Below are 16,920 nucleotides of genomic sequence, written 5' to 3'. Positions count from 1 at the left end.
CTTTGGTACTTTTAGAAGAATCTGCACCAAACAACCCCTATATAGCCCTAACAGCCCTGACTATTGGTCTTGTTTTAGAGAGCAAAGAATTCTGCTTAATGCAATACCATGAAATTATTCTAGACTCGCAGGCAAAGTAGAATAATGTAGTCGTGAAATAGCACTATTTTCCCGTTTTTCCGTTGTACACTCTAGGTATTATCCGCTCTTGATATCATATATATATATAAGCCTTAGCAGTGTTGCACATTATCATGCCTATACAAATATGAGTTTTTCTTTTTCTTTTTCGCAATCACCTTTATTTCCAATTTTACCTCACAATATACTATACTTCCCCATCTTTCAATTTCATTGACAGAGAGAGAGAGAGAGCTATTAACAAAGTAAGTCCATCTAACCTCATGATAACCACCGTACCATCTAACGGTATGGAATCTCTTTCTGAGATCAACTAAACCACCGCAAAAACGTGAAAACGTGTAAAATGCCATGCCACATTTTGATTCATATAATGCAACATATTATCAGGAGTCTATCAAAATTGATAGACTCCTGATATTATTCTACAACACTACCAGCCATTGATTTTCCCATTCTACCGTAAACATTTTCATTCGTTATTCTTATTGATGAAATGCCTATAATAATATACTGATGATACTGTAACAGCCAGCTTGTGTTTGATGCAAAATTCAAAATTCCTGGGCATGGGATAATACAGAACACGTCTAAGCTGACTTGTTTTGTGTGTGTTAACTCTACTGCTCTACACAATCAAACTATAGTTACCTTTCGTCTGAATGTACCAGAACTCATGAATGTACTCAAACTAGTTTAATTTATGCATAGGTTAGATAACCTACTAGATTTTTCACAGCCTATTTGGGGCAGGGATCCGGCATTCATTGAGTTGTTACAGTCACAAACACAAATTTGATACTAATTATCAGTGCGACCTGAAAAGAAGTTTTTTGTCTATAAACTGTACACTTTTTTGCATCTCACACTGATTTCATTATACTTAAACTAAAGCCAGTATTTCGAAATTAATTTCCAACCAGTCTCGTGTTTTCCCCACATGTGATACTTATCGTTATTGTTTGAGTAACAGCAACCGTCTAGAGTAACGCTAACATGTCTTAGAACCTTCGTACTGATTCACCAAAACATGCACAAAGTTTTTATTAGTCGTTTTGATTACCGCCGCTATTTCTTGCAAATAACGGACTATCTCACGTTAAATCGAGATATCGGCCAATTTAAAAAAGAAATGAAGTAAACTACACAGAATCAGATACCCTTTTGTTCGAATTAGGTGCACTATGGGTGCACTTGTAACTTGTTTGTGCACTATGGTGCCATTTGCAAATTAATTGTCACTCTAATCAAATATCAGTGTTGTAGGTCTCGAGGCTGGTTTCGTTGGTCTCAGCCTCAGCCTTGGCCTCGGAGTGCAATGACTCGGACTCGAGGACTTGGGTCGAGGCCGGCTAGAGGCCACTACATAGTACATAACTGTACGTATTGTAAACACGCAGTTTACAAGAATTTAAAACTAAAACTCCTACCTAATTTTATGCGACTAGCTGTTTATTCACATTGATTTTTGCCAGTTGAGTGAGTGGAGCTTACTTAGCCTTAAGATCTCGGGTGTTGAGAGTTTCGCGCCGTCATCTCGTCTACTTATTTTATTGTTACCTGACAATGTCGCCTCCTGACAATTTTATAAAAATAATTTGACTCACGGTTTTAGGTTTCAATGTGTAGGGTTTGGGGTAGAAATTATAGTTTAGGATTTTTTTTTTATCAAAACTGGACTCGGACTGGGACTCGGGTGGTGTGGACTCTGACTCGGACTCGGACGGCGTGGACTCGGACTCGGACTCAGACTCGGAGGGTGCGGACTCGGACTCGGACTCGGACTCAGACTCGGGGGGTGCGGACTCGGACTCGGACTCGGGGGGTGCGGACCTGACTACAACACTGTCAAATATACCATGGTGTTACGGCATATTCAATTCCAATTTTCTATGCTATAACAGCATAAATTCTTATTGTTTTTCAAGTTGGTGAATCAGTAATATATTCACTATGGAGTGAGACTATGTTACGCATTTTTTTAGAATGTGCGTTTTTGAGTAACGATTTCGAAATATCTGCTTTAATACATTGAAAGAACAACCATACAAAGAACAACCCTGCAAAAACATCATCATATGGTTTATGCCTGGTTGGCCTACTCCCATTTCGCCTACGGCGGAATTCCCATTTCTTCTATAGCAAAACTTCCAGTTGGTCTACACCCATTTTGCCTACTCCCAATTCGTCTACACTAAAAATCCACCCCATTCCCATTTTGTCTACCAACACTTTGTCTACTAAATAATCATTTATAAATGTAATATATGGTTTTGATTAGCATACATAGACTAGACGGAGTGGCATCCACACTAATTTTTCCTGGTATTTGTTGTAATATCAATACTATGACGAAATAGCACTATTACCCATTCTGAGAGTAGACGAAATGGGAGTAGGCGAAATGGGAATATTGCCCATTCTGAGAGTAGACGAAATGGGAGTAGGCGAAATGGGAATATTGCCCATTCTGAGAGTAGGCGAAATGGGAAGTGGGAAAAATGGGAGTAGGTGAAATGGGAGTAGGCCAACTGGGATGTTACCCATCATATAATCACAAATACCAAAAACACAATCATATAATAAATATGGCAAAAGGTCATGAAATATTAGAACTAATTCTGCAACACGATAAAAGTATGATCAGCCCATGTGACTTACCACTAATTGTATATGGTTTTATAGATCCAACCTCCTCAATCTTTAGTACCAGCAGATAAATTCCATCTTTAGGAACAGTGACAATGAGCTAAAATAAAGGTTATACCCTGTCTATATGACACATACCTATTGTTTCCTTATGGTATATATCTTATTTTCACATTGCACAGGCATTTGGTCACCCTTCTATGTTTGTGCACACAACAGTTGCTGTTTTTAACTATAATTTCTATAAATCATAGTAGGTGACAAAAAACTTAATACACACAAATAAATTTGCAAAACAAATCACAATTGGCAAAATAACTTTTTTGTATCATTTTGTGGCTTACAAAACTGTTAGGGGTACTTTCTGGTATACAAATAATAGTGTATAACCACAAATATAGCAAGTGTCAAGGAAATATAGCCCGTAAAATGTATATGTTCAGGGTTCTCCCTACGTTGCGCAAACGGGGCGCGCGCGTTTGGGAAAACTCCCCCCTGTTTCAATCGTTGCGCCCCGTTTAAATTACCTCCGCCCTGATTAAATTTCACCACAATAAAAGTTTGCCAGCGCGGGAATCGATCGTCAAGAATTATCATTCGCCAGGACACCCGGCGCGTGTATTTTTACTGTGCCACGCATGCACTGCACACAATACACAAGTACAAACAGTCAACCTGTCCCACACCAAACACTAACTGTACACAGTACACTGGCTCGGCTATCTTATATATACAAGAACCCCAAATACCGTCTATGGTGTGGTGACGATTTTACGCATTAATTAGTGGTACGGTAAAAAAACACGCCCCCCGGACCCCCCTAGATTCCCCCCTCCCCCCTCCCCCTCCCCCTCCCCTCCCCCCTGTTTGAATTTCATCCTGTGGAGACCCCTGATGTTTGCTACTCACCCCTTTGGTGTTTTTATTCGTTGACGGTGATTTTACACTGGCTTCTGTACTTTTAGGTGATTTCGTATTGTCTAGCACATGAGATTCATCTTCACCAGTTCCCATCTGAGGTTGTGATGATTTTGCACTATCAGGCACAACACTGCTGTCTAATTGAGATGTTTGCTGGGGTGCTGTACCAAAGAGTTGCAGAAGACGATGTTCATTTATAATATTAAGGTGAATTGTGGCACACTATAATAAGTATGAAAGTACAAGTTTGTGCTTATCATGACTGACAGCATGAACAAGAGCATTGGCGCAGCACTGCATAAGTATAAGCTTAAGATTTAATGAATAAATAAATAAAAAGGACATTTAATGTAAATGAGTAGCAGTATAGTAGGTATATTAGATTCATCGCTATTACATGAAGGTGCTGATGGGATATGGTGTGAGGCATGATATAGCCATATATGTTAACCTTTGCATGAAAAATGATACTTTTTTACTGTCAGTCCTAAATTTCTTTCTGGTGTGATTCATTATTTGATTCTATAAATTATCTCTTTGTTGTGAATTTCGGTTCGCCTGGATTGCTCAGCTTATACTTAAACCACTTGCTTTTCAGATTGCTTTAGTAATTTACTAGAAAAATGAGTATGAAATGAAATTTACTAGGAACAGAAAAAAGCACTAGACTAAGATTTGAGGTAACACATTGACACCTGCCTGCCCGACTACCGATATAACACCACACCATGTCACACAAGTCATTACCTAAATCATCTGGTTCAGCACTTCCTCTCTTTCTCCGTTGATGTGACTTCTCCACTGAATCTCCTTCTTTTTTATTTGCTTCTGCTCCCTGCCAAAAGTTTCACTCTAAGAGATCACACTTGCCAGTTCACAAACAATTGCTAGTTCTCGAAGAGGACCCCTGTTACCAATGCAAGACTTGATTAGGTGCAGTGGTCCAGCGATATGCGGTTCATCTATTATGTGGAATTAACAGTACCATGGGAGGATAAAGTGGATAAGGCACACAAAAGAAAAAAGCTACAGTATACTGAAGCAACTTAAGCAGAGCTGTCAGACTGGAAGGCAAAAATATACCCAGTGAAAAAGGGTCCCAGTGCACACAACCTATTTACCTGCCTTATAAATAAACAAATAAATAATGCAATAAAATAAATATGGATATACACATAGCTGTCTCTTAGAAAGTGTACAGATGGGGTACCAGTCCAAGTTTATTTGTGTATGTATGCATTGTGATATATTGTATAAAACTGAATGACAGCACATCTAGCTTGAAAGCTGAGGGGTATATATAGTAACTGTAAGCATAGCCATATAGTATTAAAAAACCAACCTTATTAGAATTCGGTTGTTCTTGAGATAAATCCGAATTTTCATCAATACTTTCATCACCTCCGACCAAAGACTAAAATGACAATACATAAAACAAATCAGAACATGTTGTAAAAATCTATAAGCAATATAGTTATCAAATCGTTAATGCAATACAGCTGCTGTTTGTGGGAAAACATTTGTTGCGTTTGCCTGCTTGGCAAAACCCACTAGTCATCTAGCTGTATTATGTATAGCTAAACATGTGTACTTGCAATTGTAGATGGAAGTTTTGGTAACACAACAAACACAATAGAAAACGTGTTCTATGATAAACTTACTAATTCAGCTATTAAGCTATTCTTATAACAAATCAGAGAGACAAAAGAAGCAGAATGTTCAGGATATCTTTTGCTTTACTGTGTACTGAATATGAACATATTGTAGTGTAGTCAATGCATTATGTTTTACTGACTGCAATATTTTATTTATGTACAATCTATGAAACATGAATATATATCACTTTACAGTAAGCAGAAACATCCGGTCTTTGGGGCCGTGTTACGAGCAGAAACTGACTTGTTTAGTTTAGTGTCTAGAGACAAGAGCCCACAACATTATACACATGAATCTAGCTGCCACTTATATTTGTGCCAGTATTGGTGGCACATCTATATATATATATATATATATATATAATATGGTGGTGCAAGATGGAAGGACTGTGTGCAGAATGACTTGAAGGAGAAGGGATTGACAACACACGAAGTGGAGGATAGGGAAAAATGGAGAAGACTCCACTGCAGCGATCCCACTTGAGTGGGACTAATAATGCAAATGAAGAAGAAGATTGGTGACACATGATCTATATAGAGATGCAGCCCACGAACAGACGCAGTGTAGCAGTACTATCACTAATGAGAGATACAACCAAAACTACTATATCAATACTTACAAATGTAGCTGTCGTATTCCAAACTGTATCTGACAAGTTCTGAAACAATGATAGAGCACACATATATATACAAACATCTTATGGATAGAATTTAACAAATAGTACAATGCTTGACATAGCTCTCATTGTAAAGCACTTCACTCTGCCCAAGGGCTATACAGCCAAGCATAAAGGAAGCCATTAGGGTACAATAACAACACACTATATAGCCTGCAAAATAAACAACCTAGCTTTGGCCTCACTCTAAACTCAAATTCAACCTCATCATAATTGGGCCAAATCGTGCCTCTTATCAAAGTAAAGAATCGTGTAAGCCACATTCAGATCGACTGAAATAACAGTGGCACTAGTGATTGGGCACTCTCATTCTCAATTCACAACTGGGTTCCTTCACACTTTGCTATACAGTCCCGTGGTGGAGTGAATCATTGAACGGCTACATGGTTAAAGCTATGTTTGATAATACCTGTAAATACAGTATTTTCCACCATTAAGCTGACAATAAAAGTAATAGGCACCATGTCCAGCTCCTACTGCGAATACTTATCATCTAAGCCTAGAGATACGGGTAGCCTACCAATCTCTTTGTAAAAACACTCAGATATTACCTCAGGGTGTCAAGTAACATGCTGGCCTTAAAAATAGGAAAAATAAAAATAGGAGTTAAAAAATAGGAGTAAGATTAATGTGAAAAATACAGGGAAAATAGTTTTCTTTTCATTATGTATTATAGATGACATCTCTGCTATGCTAAATGCAGATAGGATTTGACTCTTCAACATGTTTTTTTTCCTGGAAATACTGAGCCATTCCTTCTCCATGTAGGATGCACTGGTCCTACCCAAAGTCCTGCTGCCAGAAAACATCTGCCTTACTGTTTCTTTAAAGTGATCCACTAAACTTAGCCTATAATTACATCTAGATAAATTCTGCTGTCAGAGATGCATCGGGGTAATAAATAACTGATGGTCTTCCATCATCATGGATGAGAAAACTAACATGTGTTGCACAGATTTCTGAACAGATTATGGCTTTCCAGTGATTTGCATTCTTTGCGTGTTGAAGCATCTGACTCTTTCCGGTATTTGCTCATTTGAGCGAAACATCACAAAACGAGTAGGCATAAATTTTTTTTTTCAACGTACTATATTTACTTCCCTACTACTTAAAAATTAAGGACGTTTTACAGAGGATGTTTCAATGAGAAATGTGTTAAGCTGTTAGTCTGCTTAAGTTAATGTGTTTTCCTCAGCCTGAACTTAGAAGACAGAATGGCTGTTAGTTTGTTCACATTGATAAAAAGTGACTACTTCCATGTGCTCCATTTACCATGTCATTATACAATTTGCTTCATGTGTATTATATGGCAATATATACATAATATAGGTACCTACTTATTACGATACACATTGCATCCAAGTAAGGACATTATTCTGTCTAATGATCTCATGCAACCATCCATGTAATCACAGAAATTACTAAAAGATACTGCAGTTACTAACCCTCAATTATGACAATATATAGAACTTTTCAGTTTAACTTACAGGTAGAGTGAAGGCTTCCGTGCACTTGAAATGGTAAACTGGTGACCTTATATATGTCACATCTTTATACACGTCATTAATAAATCCCCCTTCTGGTAGTTCATGGTAAAACCTTAATGTAGTTTGCTGCAACAATAAAGATGTGTCAATATTAATTGCGGTGAAACCAAACAAAGAACGATGGGTAATTTTTTTAGTATCTCTGTATACTAGAGGAGTATGACTCGCTTGAAGCACAAGAAATTCAACGTTTCCATGCCCTAATTTACCTATGATTTATTAGTGAAACCCAATAAAAATGACATCAGAACTAGCATTGTACATCCAACTTGCCCTCACGCTTTACTTTGTGTCGATACTTCTTCCTATTATGTAGTTATAGCTTCGAACGTCAGACATGGTTTTAGTCACTGACATGGTCAATTGGCGATCGTTTCCGTGCGATTGCGCGAACAAAAGGCAGCTCGCTCTGAGACTCCTGTTGACAGGGTTCAGCAGGGATTTGCAACTCTCAAATTCTCGCGAGATCACACTGTAAAAACTGCCAAAATGTCGCCAAAACGAAAGCTTCTTATTACGGATTATTTTATATAACTGTATGTCATACAACATCTGTTTATCTGCACTCACAATCGTGGCGCAGGACAGAGCCAGCGGTCAGAACACGGTACTAATTTGCGAGTTGCAAATCCCTGCTGAACCCCGCGAACTGCATCGGGCGGAAACGATGGCCACTTGACTAGGTGAATGACTAAAACCATGTCTGGCGTTCGAAGCTATAACTACATAATAAGAAGAGGTACTGATACAAAGTAAAGTGTGAGAGCAAGTTGGATGTACAATGCTAGTTGCGAGATCATTTTTATTGGGTTTCACGTAATAAATCATAGGTAAACTAGGGCATGATCAGGCACCACCCTATGTGCCACATAGGCACGAGCAGGGATCAACTAAACTAGGGCATGGAAATGTTGAATTTCGTGTGTTTCGAGTGAGTTATTCTCCTCTATATTATAGACTCCTGCTATTTGTATATGATTTTACAATCACAGAATAGATTTCGCTTGTATTCACAATTTAACCATAGGTAGATTCATCAATGCCACACTTTAAAGTTCAAACCGTGAAAATAACTTTCTAAATTGATAGGTGCTTCTTCACTTATTCCTGTATCAGTATCCTTATCCCTTATCAATTATCCTTATTCCCTTATCAGTAAGTAGTGAGGGGCGACATTTATTAGTTGATCTATCTGATGAAATAAAAGAAGAGATACGCAGTGTTTGATTTACATGTCTTTAGTTTCTGCAACAATATTTAGGAACCCGACTATACTATAAATGCTGAGTTACATGTATACTTATATTATTACCAATGCTGACTTACATTTTGTCCCAAATATACATACTCCTGGGCACAGGGTGTCCTTCTCATCACCCATGACACAGCAAGGGTGATATCTGTGTGATCCTCGTGATCACATTGCACTGTTGTAACACACATAAAACACGATCTTTAATAAAACACCATTCAAATTGGGAAAATAACTGACCCCTCTTATTACTGGATTAAAATAACTTCTCTAATACAGACCCAGGGTGCAAAATTAATGCGAGTCCAGAGTCAAACACTCCCTGATTTACTGTCGGACTCCCTGATTTGACATATATGCAGGAGTCCGTGTGACTCCCTGAAAATTCTGCTAAACTAACTAGTTCGTTCCAGAGCACGGCCTTGCAGAATTACAGATTTTTTTTTTAGCCAATCTCCCAAGAAAATTTGGCAGATGTGCGCCACAAATGTCCTTTTTGTTAAAATCTTTAATTTTGAACTTCAGACTGCTGACTCCCTCATTTTGCTGTGGACTCCCTCATTTTGAGGGTAGGGAGTCGATTGGATTCGCTTGTTCAAGTTATTTTCTACACCTGCAGACCATAGTATGTAGTTCACCTTTATGCAGGAGCGTAGCTAACCCATTTTCCCTGGAGGGGAGGTATGTGCATGGTGTGTTCTGGAAAGGTGACTGCTATTGTCACCATATATTAAACCAACTTTTTTTTCCGGGGGCGAGCCTGCTAGCTACGGCCCCGTTACACCACCTACTGCAAAAGCCCTGCCAAACACCGCAACATGCAATGTGAGCCGTCTTAAGAAAAGGTGCCTAAGCCATGTAAACCACCAGTGAGCAGGGTTATGGGCAAACAGAAATTCCCAAGACACCAAATTTATGATAGATTAATTATGTTCCTTCAATAACAGTATGAAGTAAATTTAAAGAAAAATATTATCTCATAAGCAGCACAACTAAAACCTTCTAATAACCAGTTTAGAATTGCAATTTTTCATTAAACTCAATGAATTTTTTACCTTGCACAAATGACTTGGCTGTGCTGTACATGCTCTTTGAAATGCCGATGTAAATTGTCTGGAAATATATCAAAATACAGTTATTATACATGTACAAAATATATGTACATGTTTTAAAAAGACTTTACTATTATCAATTTATATATAAAAATAAAATAAAATAAAATAGATTAAAATATTATATCTTAAATAATAATTTCCGTCTGGTCTGGTGTTGTACCCACTTTTACGATATACTTACCGTTATTGCTTGAGCAGCAGCAACTGTCTAGATTAACGCTTACTTTAAGGAACCTTCGTACATAGAGCTCTATATTGACCAAAACATGCATGCGCAGTTCGAATTTTCGTTACCCGTTTTGATTTCCGCTGTCATTTCTTGCAAATACCTCGTGATAGCGCGAGACATTGGCAAGGGATAAACTTGTATTGTTTGAATTCATTTGAATTAGGTCCACTTGTTTTGAATGCGCCATTTGCAAATTAATTGTGGCTACCGAAACTTCACTGTGGAACTTTTCTTTATTTTGAATGTGCTACAAAGCTGTTTTAAATTAACAAATTTTGATGTAAGGGCAAAGGTATTATTATTATATAATATGTAATAGAAATAATAGAAGTACGAATTAAACACCTCAGGTCGATTACTGATGCGAACAAAAAACACTTACAACTTTTTAGTTCCTTAGAATGGCCGCATTCAGACACAAATTATAACTTGTTGACAATTTCTGACCACCTCCATGACGATGCCCTGATATTACCACAAACCTTGAGATTTCATGTTTCTGTTTTTGATTGCGCTATAATATTGCAGTTACCAATAAAGGGCTAACGATTCACTGATACATCGGTGAATCGCAATACAGCGACCCAGGAAACGATAATTGATACACAGCGTCTCTAAAACGAATGTTAAAGGACAATTGAAGTCAAATTTCATAACTTCTGTAACGTTTTTATACATAGAAATACATTCAATAACGTATTCCATTTCAAATCCGGCACCCAATTAGTAATAAACACATGAATAGTAATCTAGTTTATGTGACGTCACAGCCCCATGTTGAGCGACGCCACGCTAACGCAAGTTGAGTGTTGTGTATAAGATGGAAACAGACGGCGATAATTTCAATGATTCTAGTGATTACTCAGATGATGATGATATTTATAGTGATTTACCAGTTGGATATAGGTTTGAGCCTGAATATACACAAGAAGAAATTGAGGAGAATAGTCTGAAAAAGCAACGCAAAGAGTCGGCACAAACTTCTCAAGAACCAGAACAGTCACAACATGGCAGAATGGAAGCTTCGGTACCCGATAGGACTGTAGACAAATACTGGTGTTCTTGTGGTGTTTGTGAATTAATGAGTACGGCAATTGAATGTACATGCTGCCATGAGAATGAGAAGACCAGGGTTATTGTAGACCAGTTCGACGCTAGACCAGGTTAGTCATGCGAGTACACTGATCACTGGGCTTATCACGCTCGGTCAGAATCATGTATCTGTACATGTACATGTATCTACGCACGGCAAGTCATGTACATATACCGTGAATGCATTATCCATGCAGGTAATATGTATGTACATGTAACATGAATATAAGTACATTTACAGGCTACGTGTGTTTGTGTCTTGACATGATAAATAAGCATCAGAAATAACAAAAAACATCGAATATTTAACCACCGCACACACCATGTTTACATAATGGCGTCGCTCAACATGGGGCTGTGACGTCACATGACCTAGATTACTATTCAGTTATTTCTATTGTGTTTATTACTAATTGGGCGCCAGATTTGAAATTGGATACGTTATTGAATGTATTTCTATGTATAAAAACGTTACAGAAATTATGAAATTTGACTTCAATTGTCCTTTAAACAGTGAATAAGGCAAGCTAAACTATTTTATAAAACACATGTAATTCCTTCCAAATTGAATTCTTTCTTCTATTTTATGAATTTCCTCTCAGCATCGGTATGTCTATATATATATATATCAGTGTTCGAAATAAGGGCTATCCACTTGTCCTCACTTGTCCATTTCCACGAAGGACAAGTAGACCTGTCCAGTAGCTTGTTCGCTGGACAAGCAGCTTTTTAGAGCAACTTTTTAGAGCAATTTTTCATCATTTTCTAGCATCGATGGCCGCCGCCATTTTTGGGTGATACTCCATTAGGAGTGTTCCCAACTTTAATGTCATTAATGGTCATAATAACACATATATATATATATATATATGGTCTGGTCATATAATTAGTTTGTGGTTTAATGTCATTAGTTTAGGGTTAGGGGTTAGGTCTAGGGTTAGGATTATCAATATTAAATCATTATATATACTCGAGAGTGTGGGAACATTGCTAATGGACGTTTTTTAGCCCATTTTTGCTTGTTTTCGTCTACTATCAACAAGTGATATGAGCCAGGAAGAGAGAAGAGAGAGAGAGAGAGAGAGAGAGAGAGAGAGAGAGAGAGAGAGAGAGAGAGAGAGAGAGAAGAGAGAGAGAGAGAGAGAGAGAGAGAGAGAGAGAGAGAGAGAGAGAGAGAGAGAGAGAGAGAGAGAGAGAGAGATAGCGAGAGTCGGACAGAGAGAGCGATAGAGAGGCGTGTGTGTATTAGTATTACTATTAGTATTAGTAGGGCCTACGCATGTGATGATCATGATGATTGATGTGATCGATTTGATCAAATTTGAGTATCTCCACCACATGCATAAACTCTGGGGTTTGCATACTAATCATTACGATTGCGCGAGATTATATATTACAACTACTAGTACTAGTAGTAGCACTAATAGTAGTAGTACTACTACGCTTTAGCAATGGGCTTTTGAAGCAATAACTGCCAATAGAAATAGCCAATGGCAATGGCAATAACTTAGTAAGCAATGCCAACCGGCCTAATATTAATAATAGTAATAATAGTAATTCCATGTTCCAGTCTAAGCGTATTCACAAAAAATCGGTTAAACGTTAAATTTCTTACCCCATTTATTTTATCATATTTAAATTCCCAAGTTCCTTGCTCTGGTAAAGCCAACGCTGATAAGAAGATAAATGCGAAAGCCACGAATGAATATATCCACATCGCTGCCATGATTGTACGTTTTCCTAGTTCCTGTTCCGAGTCATGACGTAATCCCCATAGCTGGACCTACTAAATACCGAAATGTGTCGAATTGTTATAAAATTTTACTTCAAAACATTTCAAAATGTGCAAAGAAATGTAAACAGTAGCTGTCAAAATAAACAATGTCTCGAGTGGAGCGTTCTTCTCTACATTAACTTCATAGATTTCAAAAAAGCTTTTGATGGCATACACCAGGGCACTTTTATGGAAAATACTGCACTCTTTTGCCATCCAAGCAAAAATTGTAGATCGGATTATAATCACTAAATTCTATGAAGGGTTTCAGTGTTCAGTCATTGTAGACAACACGCTATCTGACTGGTTCCCTGTCAGCTCAGGCGTGGGACAGGGATGCATCATCTCAGCCATCCTCTGTTTAGTCGTCATAGACTGCATGGACTATGAGAAAACCCACGTGCGGAAGACCATAGAAGACGGGGAACCCCGTGGGGGAGGGGACTCCCATTGTTAAATTGACTACGTCACAAATTTTCTATGGTAAAATTTGTAAAATTTGTGTTGCCATTTTTTTTACATTAAAAGCAGGGCCGGACTAAGCATGTGGGGGGCCCGGGGCACGCAATTGTGTGGGGGCCCTCTAGTCTGTATTTTTTCCGCACTTTCATGCTTGCAAATTCAGAGAGTATTTCATCGTGTTTCAATGAATTTAAAATGTCACTTTCGATAGCGAGAATACTGAGGTTTACCAGTCTCTGTTGGCCGATCGTGGTTCTCATGGGATTTTTAATCAACTTGAGTTTTGAAAATGACCTTTCACCGCTACAATTCGAGACCATCAATAATCAGCTGAACAGCGAAATTCAGTCAGCGAAAGAGCATGGGAAACGCATCACTTCAACGTTACATGCTAAGAATTTTGTGGATCACAATTACGACAGTTTTGTAAATTTTAGGATACTCTAAATGTGGGGGGCCCCAAATGTGGGGGGCCCGGGGCACGTGCCCCTGTTGCCCCGCCCTTAATCCGCTAGTGATTAAAAGTAAGAACTAACTAAACGTATCGTCAAATTCTTACCTGATAAGATTGTTTCTCAACTAGTTAAAAATCCAAAAAACCTGGACGATTTGATATTATAGTGTTCCTAACATTAATTGCTTGCTATGGGCTATGTATGAGTCACGAGAGTATGTTCACATCGAACAATATAGTAAGATAAGAAGTATAATGCAGCAATTTAACCATAAAAAGTGAACAAAATTACTTATATTTTGTGAAAAAGTGGAAATATTTTTATTTTTATTACGATTTACGGTGACGTATAATCAGTACCGGTACGGGGGACGTACGTACCGCTGGACAGGGTATATTTTCCGAAATCATTATTGGCACTGGGTTATTTAGATATATTGGCCCACTATTGGCAAAACAATACTGGGCCAATATCACCGGGCCAATATTGGACCAATATTGGCAGAATTGGCCCAATATCGGCCCAATATTGGCAAAACAAAATCGGCCCAATAGGTATTGGCAAAACAATATTGGGCCAATATCACCAGGCCGATATTGGCATGCCAATATAGGCAAGCCAACATTTAGGTCGACCCCAATATGAACAACTTAATTTAGCGGCACTATATCGGTAAGCTAGCATAGGCGGGTCCATGATTGGTCCACGATAGACATTCTCGTACCAGTTTCTGAGCACTGTTGTGTGTGCAATATTGCAACCGCTAGGGTATATATATTATATCAGGAGTAAGATAATATAGATATAGTCTATATTATCTTACTCCTGATAATATAGATATAGTCTATATTATCTTACTCCTGATTATATAGTATGCTTTGTTCCACCTCCGTTTCCTTTTTTTATCATACCAGAAAAATTAAGAGTATAGGAACGGATCGAAGGTGGTATATGAAAAAAGGAAACGGAGATGGAACAAGGCAAAGAAAACCGAGTCAGACACTGATAGGGAACTCTACGAAGAGACCAAACGAGAAATGAAGGAGGAACTACAATCAGAACATAATATAGCTAGAGAATCTATTTGAAAAGGACGCAGGGCTCATGCAACACCAATTCAGACTTTGGAATTTCATCAAAAATAAGATAAAAGATATTATTGGCATACCAGCACTTTTTCACAATGACAAAGCATGCAGAGGTCTTAGCAGACCCGTATGAATCAGTGTTAACCATAGACAATAAAGACGTACGTACAATATTCTCGACAAGGGCCCATCACCTCACCCAACCATGGAGGACATCTCCATTACATTACACGGAGTAGGGGCCTAATTAAATTACTAAAATCACTAAATCCCAAGAAAGCAATTGGCCCTGACAAACTCCCAACCACAGTGCTAAAAAAACTATGCAGAAATTATAGGGCCGACGCAGGCGACGCTGTGTCTTATGCACCAGCAAAGTTTACGCACTGGTGACATGCCAGAGGATTGGCTAAACGCAAACATCCTAGCTGCCCACAAGAAAGGAAGCAAATCTGTTCCGGCAAACTACAGGCCCATATCCCTTACCTGTGTATCATGCAAAGTCATGGAACACATCATATTCAGGAGTGTGATGGACCACTTTGACCATAACAATATACTTGCAAACTGCCAGCATGGAATCAGGAAGTCTCACAGCTGTGAGACTCGGCTGCTTTCCACTGTTAACGACCTAAGTCACAGACTGGATAATCAAGAACAAGTAGACGTGGTGATCATGACTTTGCAAAGGCTTTCGACACAGTCCCCCACATTAAACTTATTCATTAACTAAATTACTATGGCACAAGAGGAAAAACTTTGGTATGGATTAAAAAATGGTTGACCAGATGACACCAAATTGTAGTGTTAGATGGTAAACACTCAAGAAAAATACAAGTCAAATCAGGGGTCCCCAGGGAACAGTCCTAGGTCCCCTCCTGTTCCTCGTTTTTATCAACGACATATGTGATGACATCGACTCAACACTGCTACTGTTTGCAGATGACTGTCTCATCTACAAACCCATCAAAACTGGATCAGATACAGAGCTTCTCCAAAAGTACCTTGACAAGCTGCATGGTTCAATGGACCAATACCTGGCAAATGTCTTCCAATCCGAAAAAAGTGCACCAGCCTCACAATATCAAGGAAACAAACCCCAATAAAGCAGACCTACACGATCATGGAAACCAAGCTCAAAAAGAAGGAACATCAACTCTACCTCGGTGTGGCGTCACTGATGATCTCTCCTGGTCTACCCACATCAGCCGGTTGAAAAAAATGGCAACCCGGGCCCTAAACTTTATCCGCAGGAACCTTGTAGGATGCCCAGAACCTGTCAAAAAGATGGCCTACAAAGCATACGTGGGGCCAAGTCTCGAGTATGCAAGTAGTGTCTGGGATCCACACACTCAGAAGGACATTTCTGGAGAAGGTGCAGAGACAAACAGCACGCTTCATAACGGGAAATTACCAGCAAACTGAGAGTGTCACACAAATGATCACAGACCTACAATGGCCCTTCTTGCAAGAGCGCAGTTTCGTCAACCGGCAGGCCCTATTCTGGAAAATAATCAACGGACAGGCAGCAGTCGACATTCCATCCTTCCTCACCAAAGCACCAGTATATGCCGCGGCACACACCGGCTCACGTACAACAACATCAGAACCCGGACAGATGGGTACAGGTTCAGCTTCTTTCCTAGAACAATCAGAAGCTGCAACCTGCTACCGGAGTCGCTGCTCGCTAGTCCAACAGCACAGCAGTTCACTGGGTCTCTCTGGCAAAACATTGAGTCAGGCAGTATCGTTGTTAAGCCACCTCGAGGAAACAAAACACATCTCCGGCTGGGCAACTATAACAGCTCTCAACAGGCTATTACCGTATGCTAGTCGCTCTCAGTATTGAGTGCCTGGCCCAGA

General features: G+C 38.9%; 1 protein-coding gene across 1 annotated transcript in view; it reads right to left on the bottom strand.

Annotated features, from left to right (window-relative positions):
- The window catches only part of LOC106810911 (transmembrane protein 87A-like), a gene marked incomplete in the record, with an annotated part of 21,804 nt that extends 8,483 nt beyond the window's left edge, over positions 1-13,321 (bottom strand). The window contains 10 exon segments of the mRNA XM_014814388.1: positions 2,803-2,890; positions 3,700-3,872; positions 4,459-4,546; positions 5,054-5,125; positions 5,987-6,025; positions 7,531-7,656; positions 8,917-9,017; positions 9,898-9,955; positions 12,894-13,064; positions 13,228-13,321. Of these exon segments, the coding sequence (XP_014669874.1) occupies positions 2,803-2,890; positions 3,700-3,872; positions 4,459-4,546; positions 5,054-5,125; positions 5,987-6,025; positions 7,531-7,656; positions 8,917-9,017; positions 9,898-9,955; positions 12,894-13,004 (856 nt within the window).
- Between the last annotated feature and the right edge of the window lie 3,599 nt (positions 13,322-16,920).

This window comes from Priapulus caudatus, unplaced genomic scaffold, assembly GCF_000485595.1.
Source record: "Priapulus caudatus unplaced genomic scaffold, Priapulus_caudatus-5.0.1 Scaffold17, whole genome shotgun sequence".
Taxonomy (NCBI): domain Eukaryota; kingdom Metazoa; phylum Priapulida; class Priapulimorpha; order Priapulimorphida; family Priapulidae; genus Priapulus; species Priapulus caudatus.
Note: the sequence above shows the minus strand (reverse complement) of the source record. Positions and strands in the feature narration are given on the sequence as shown.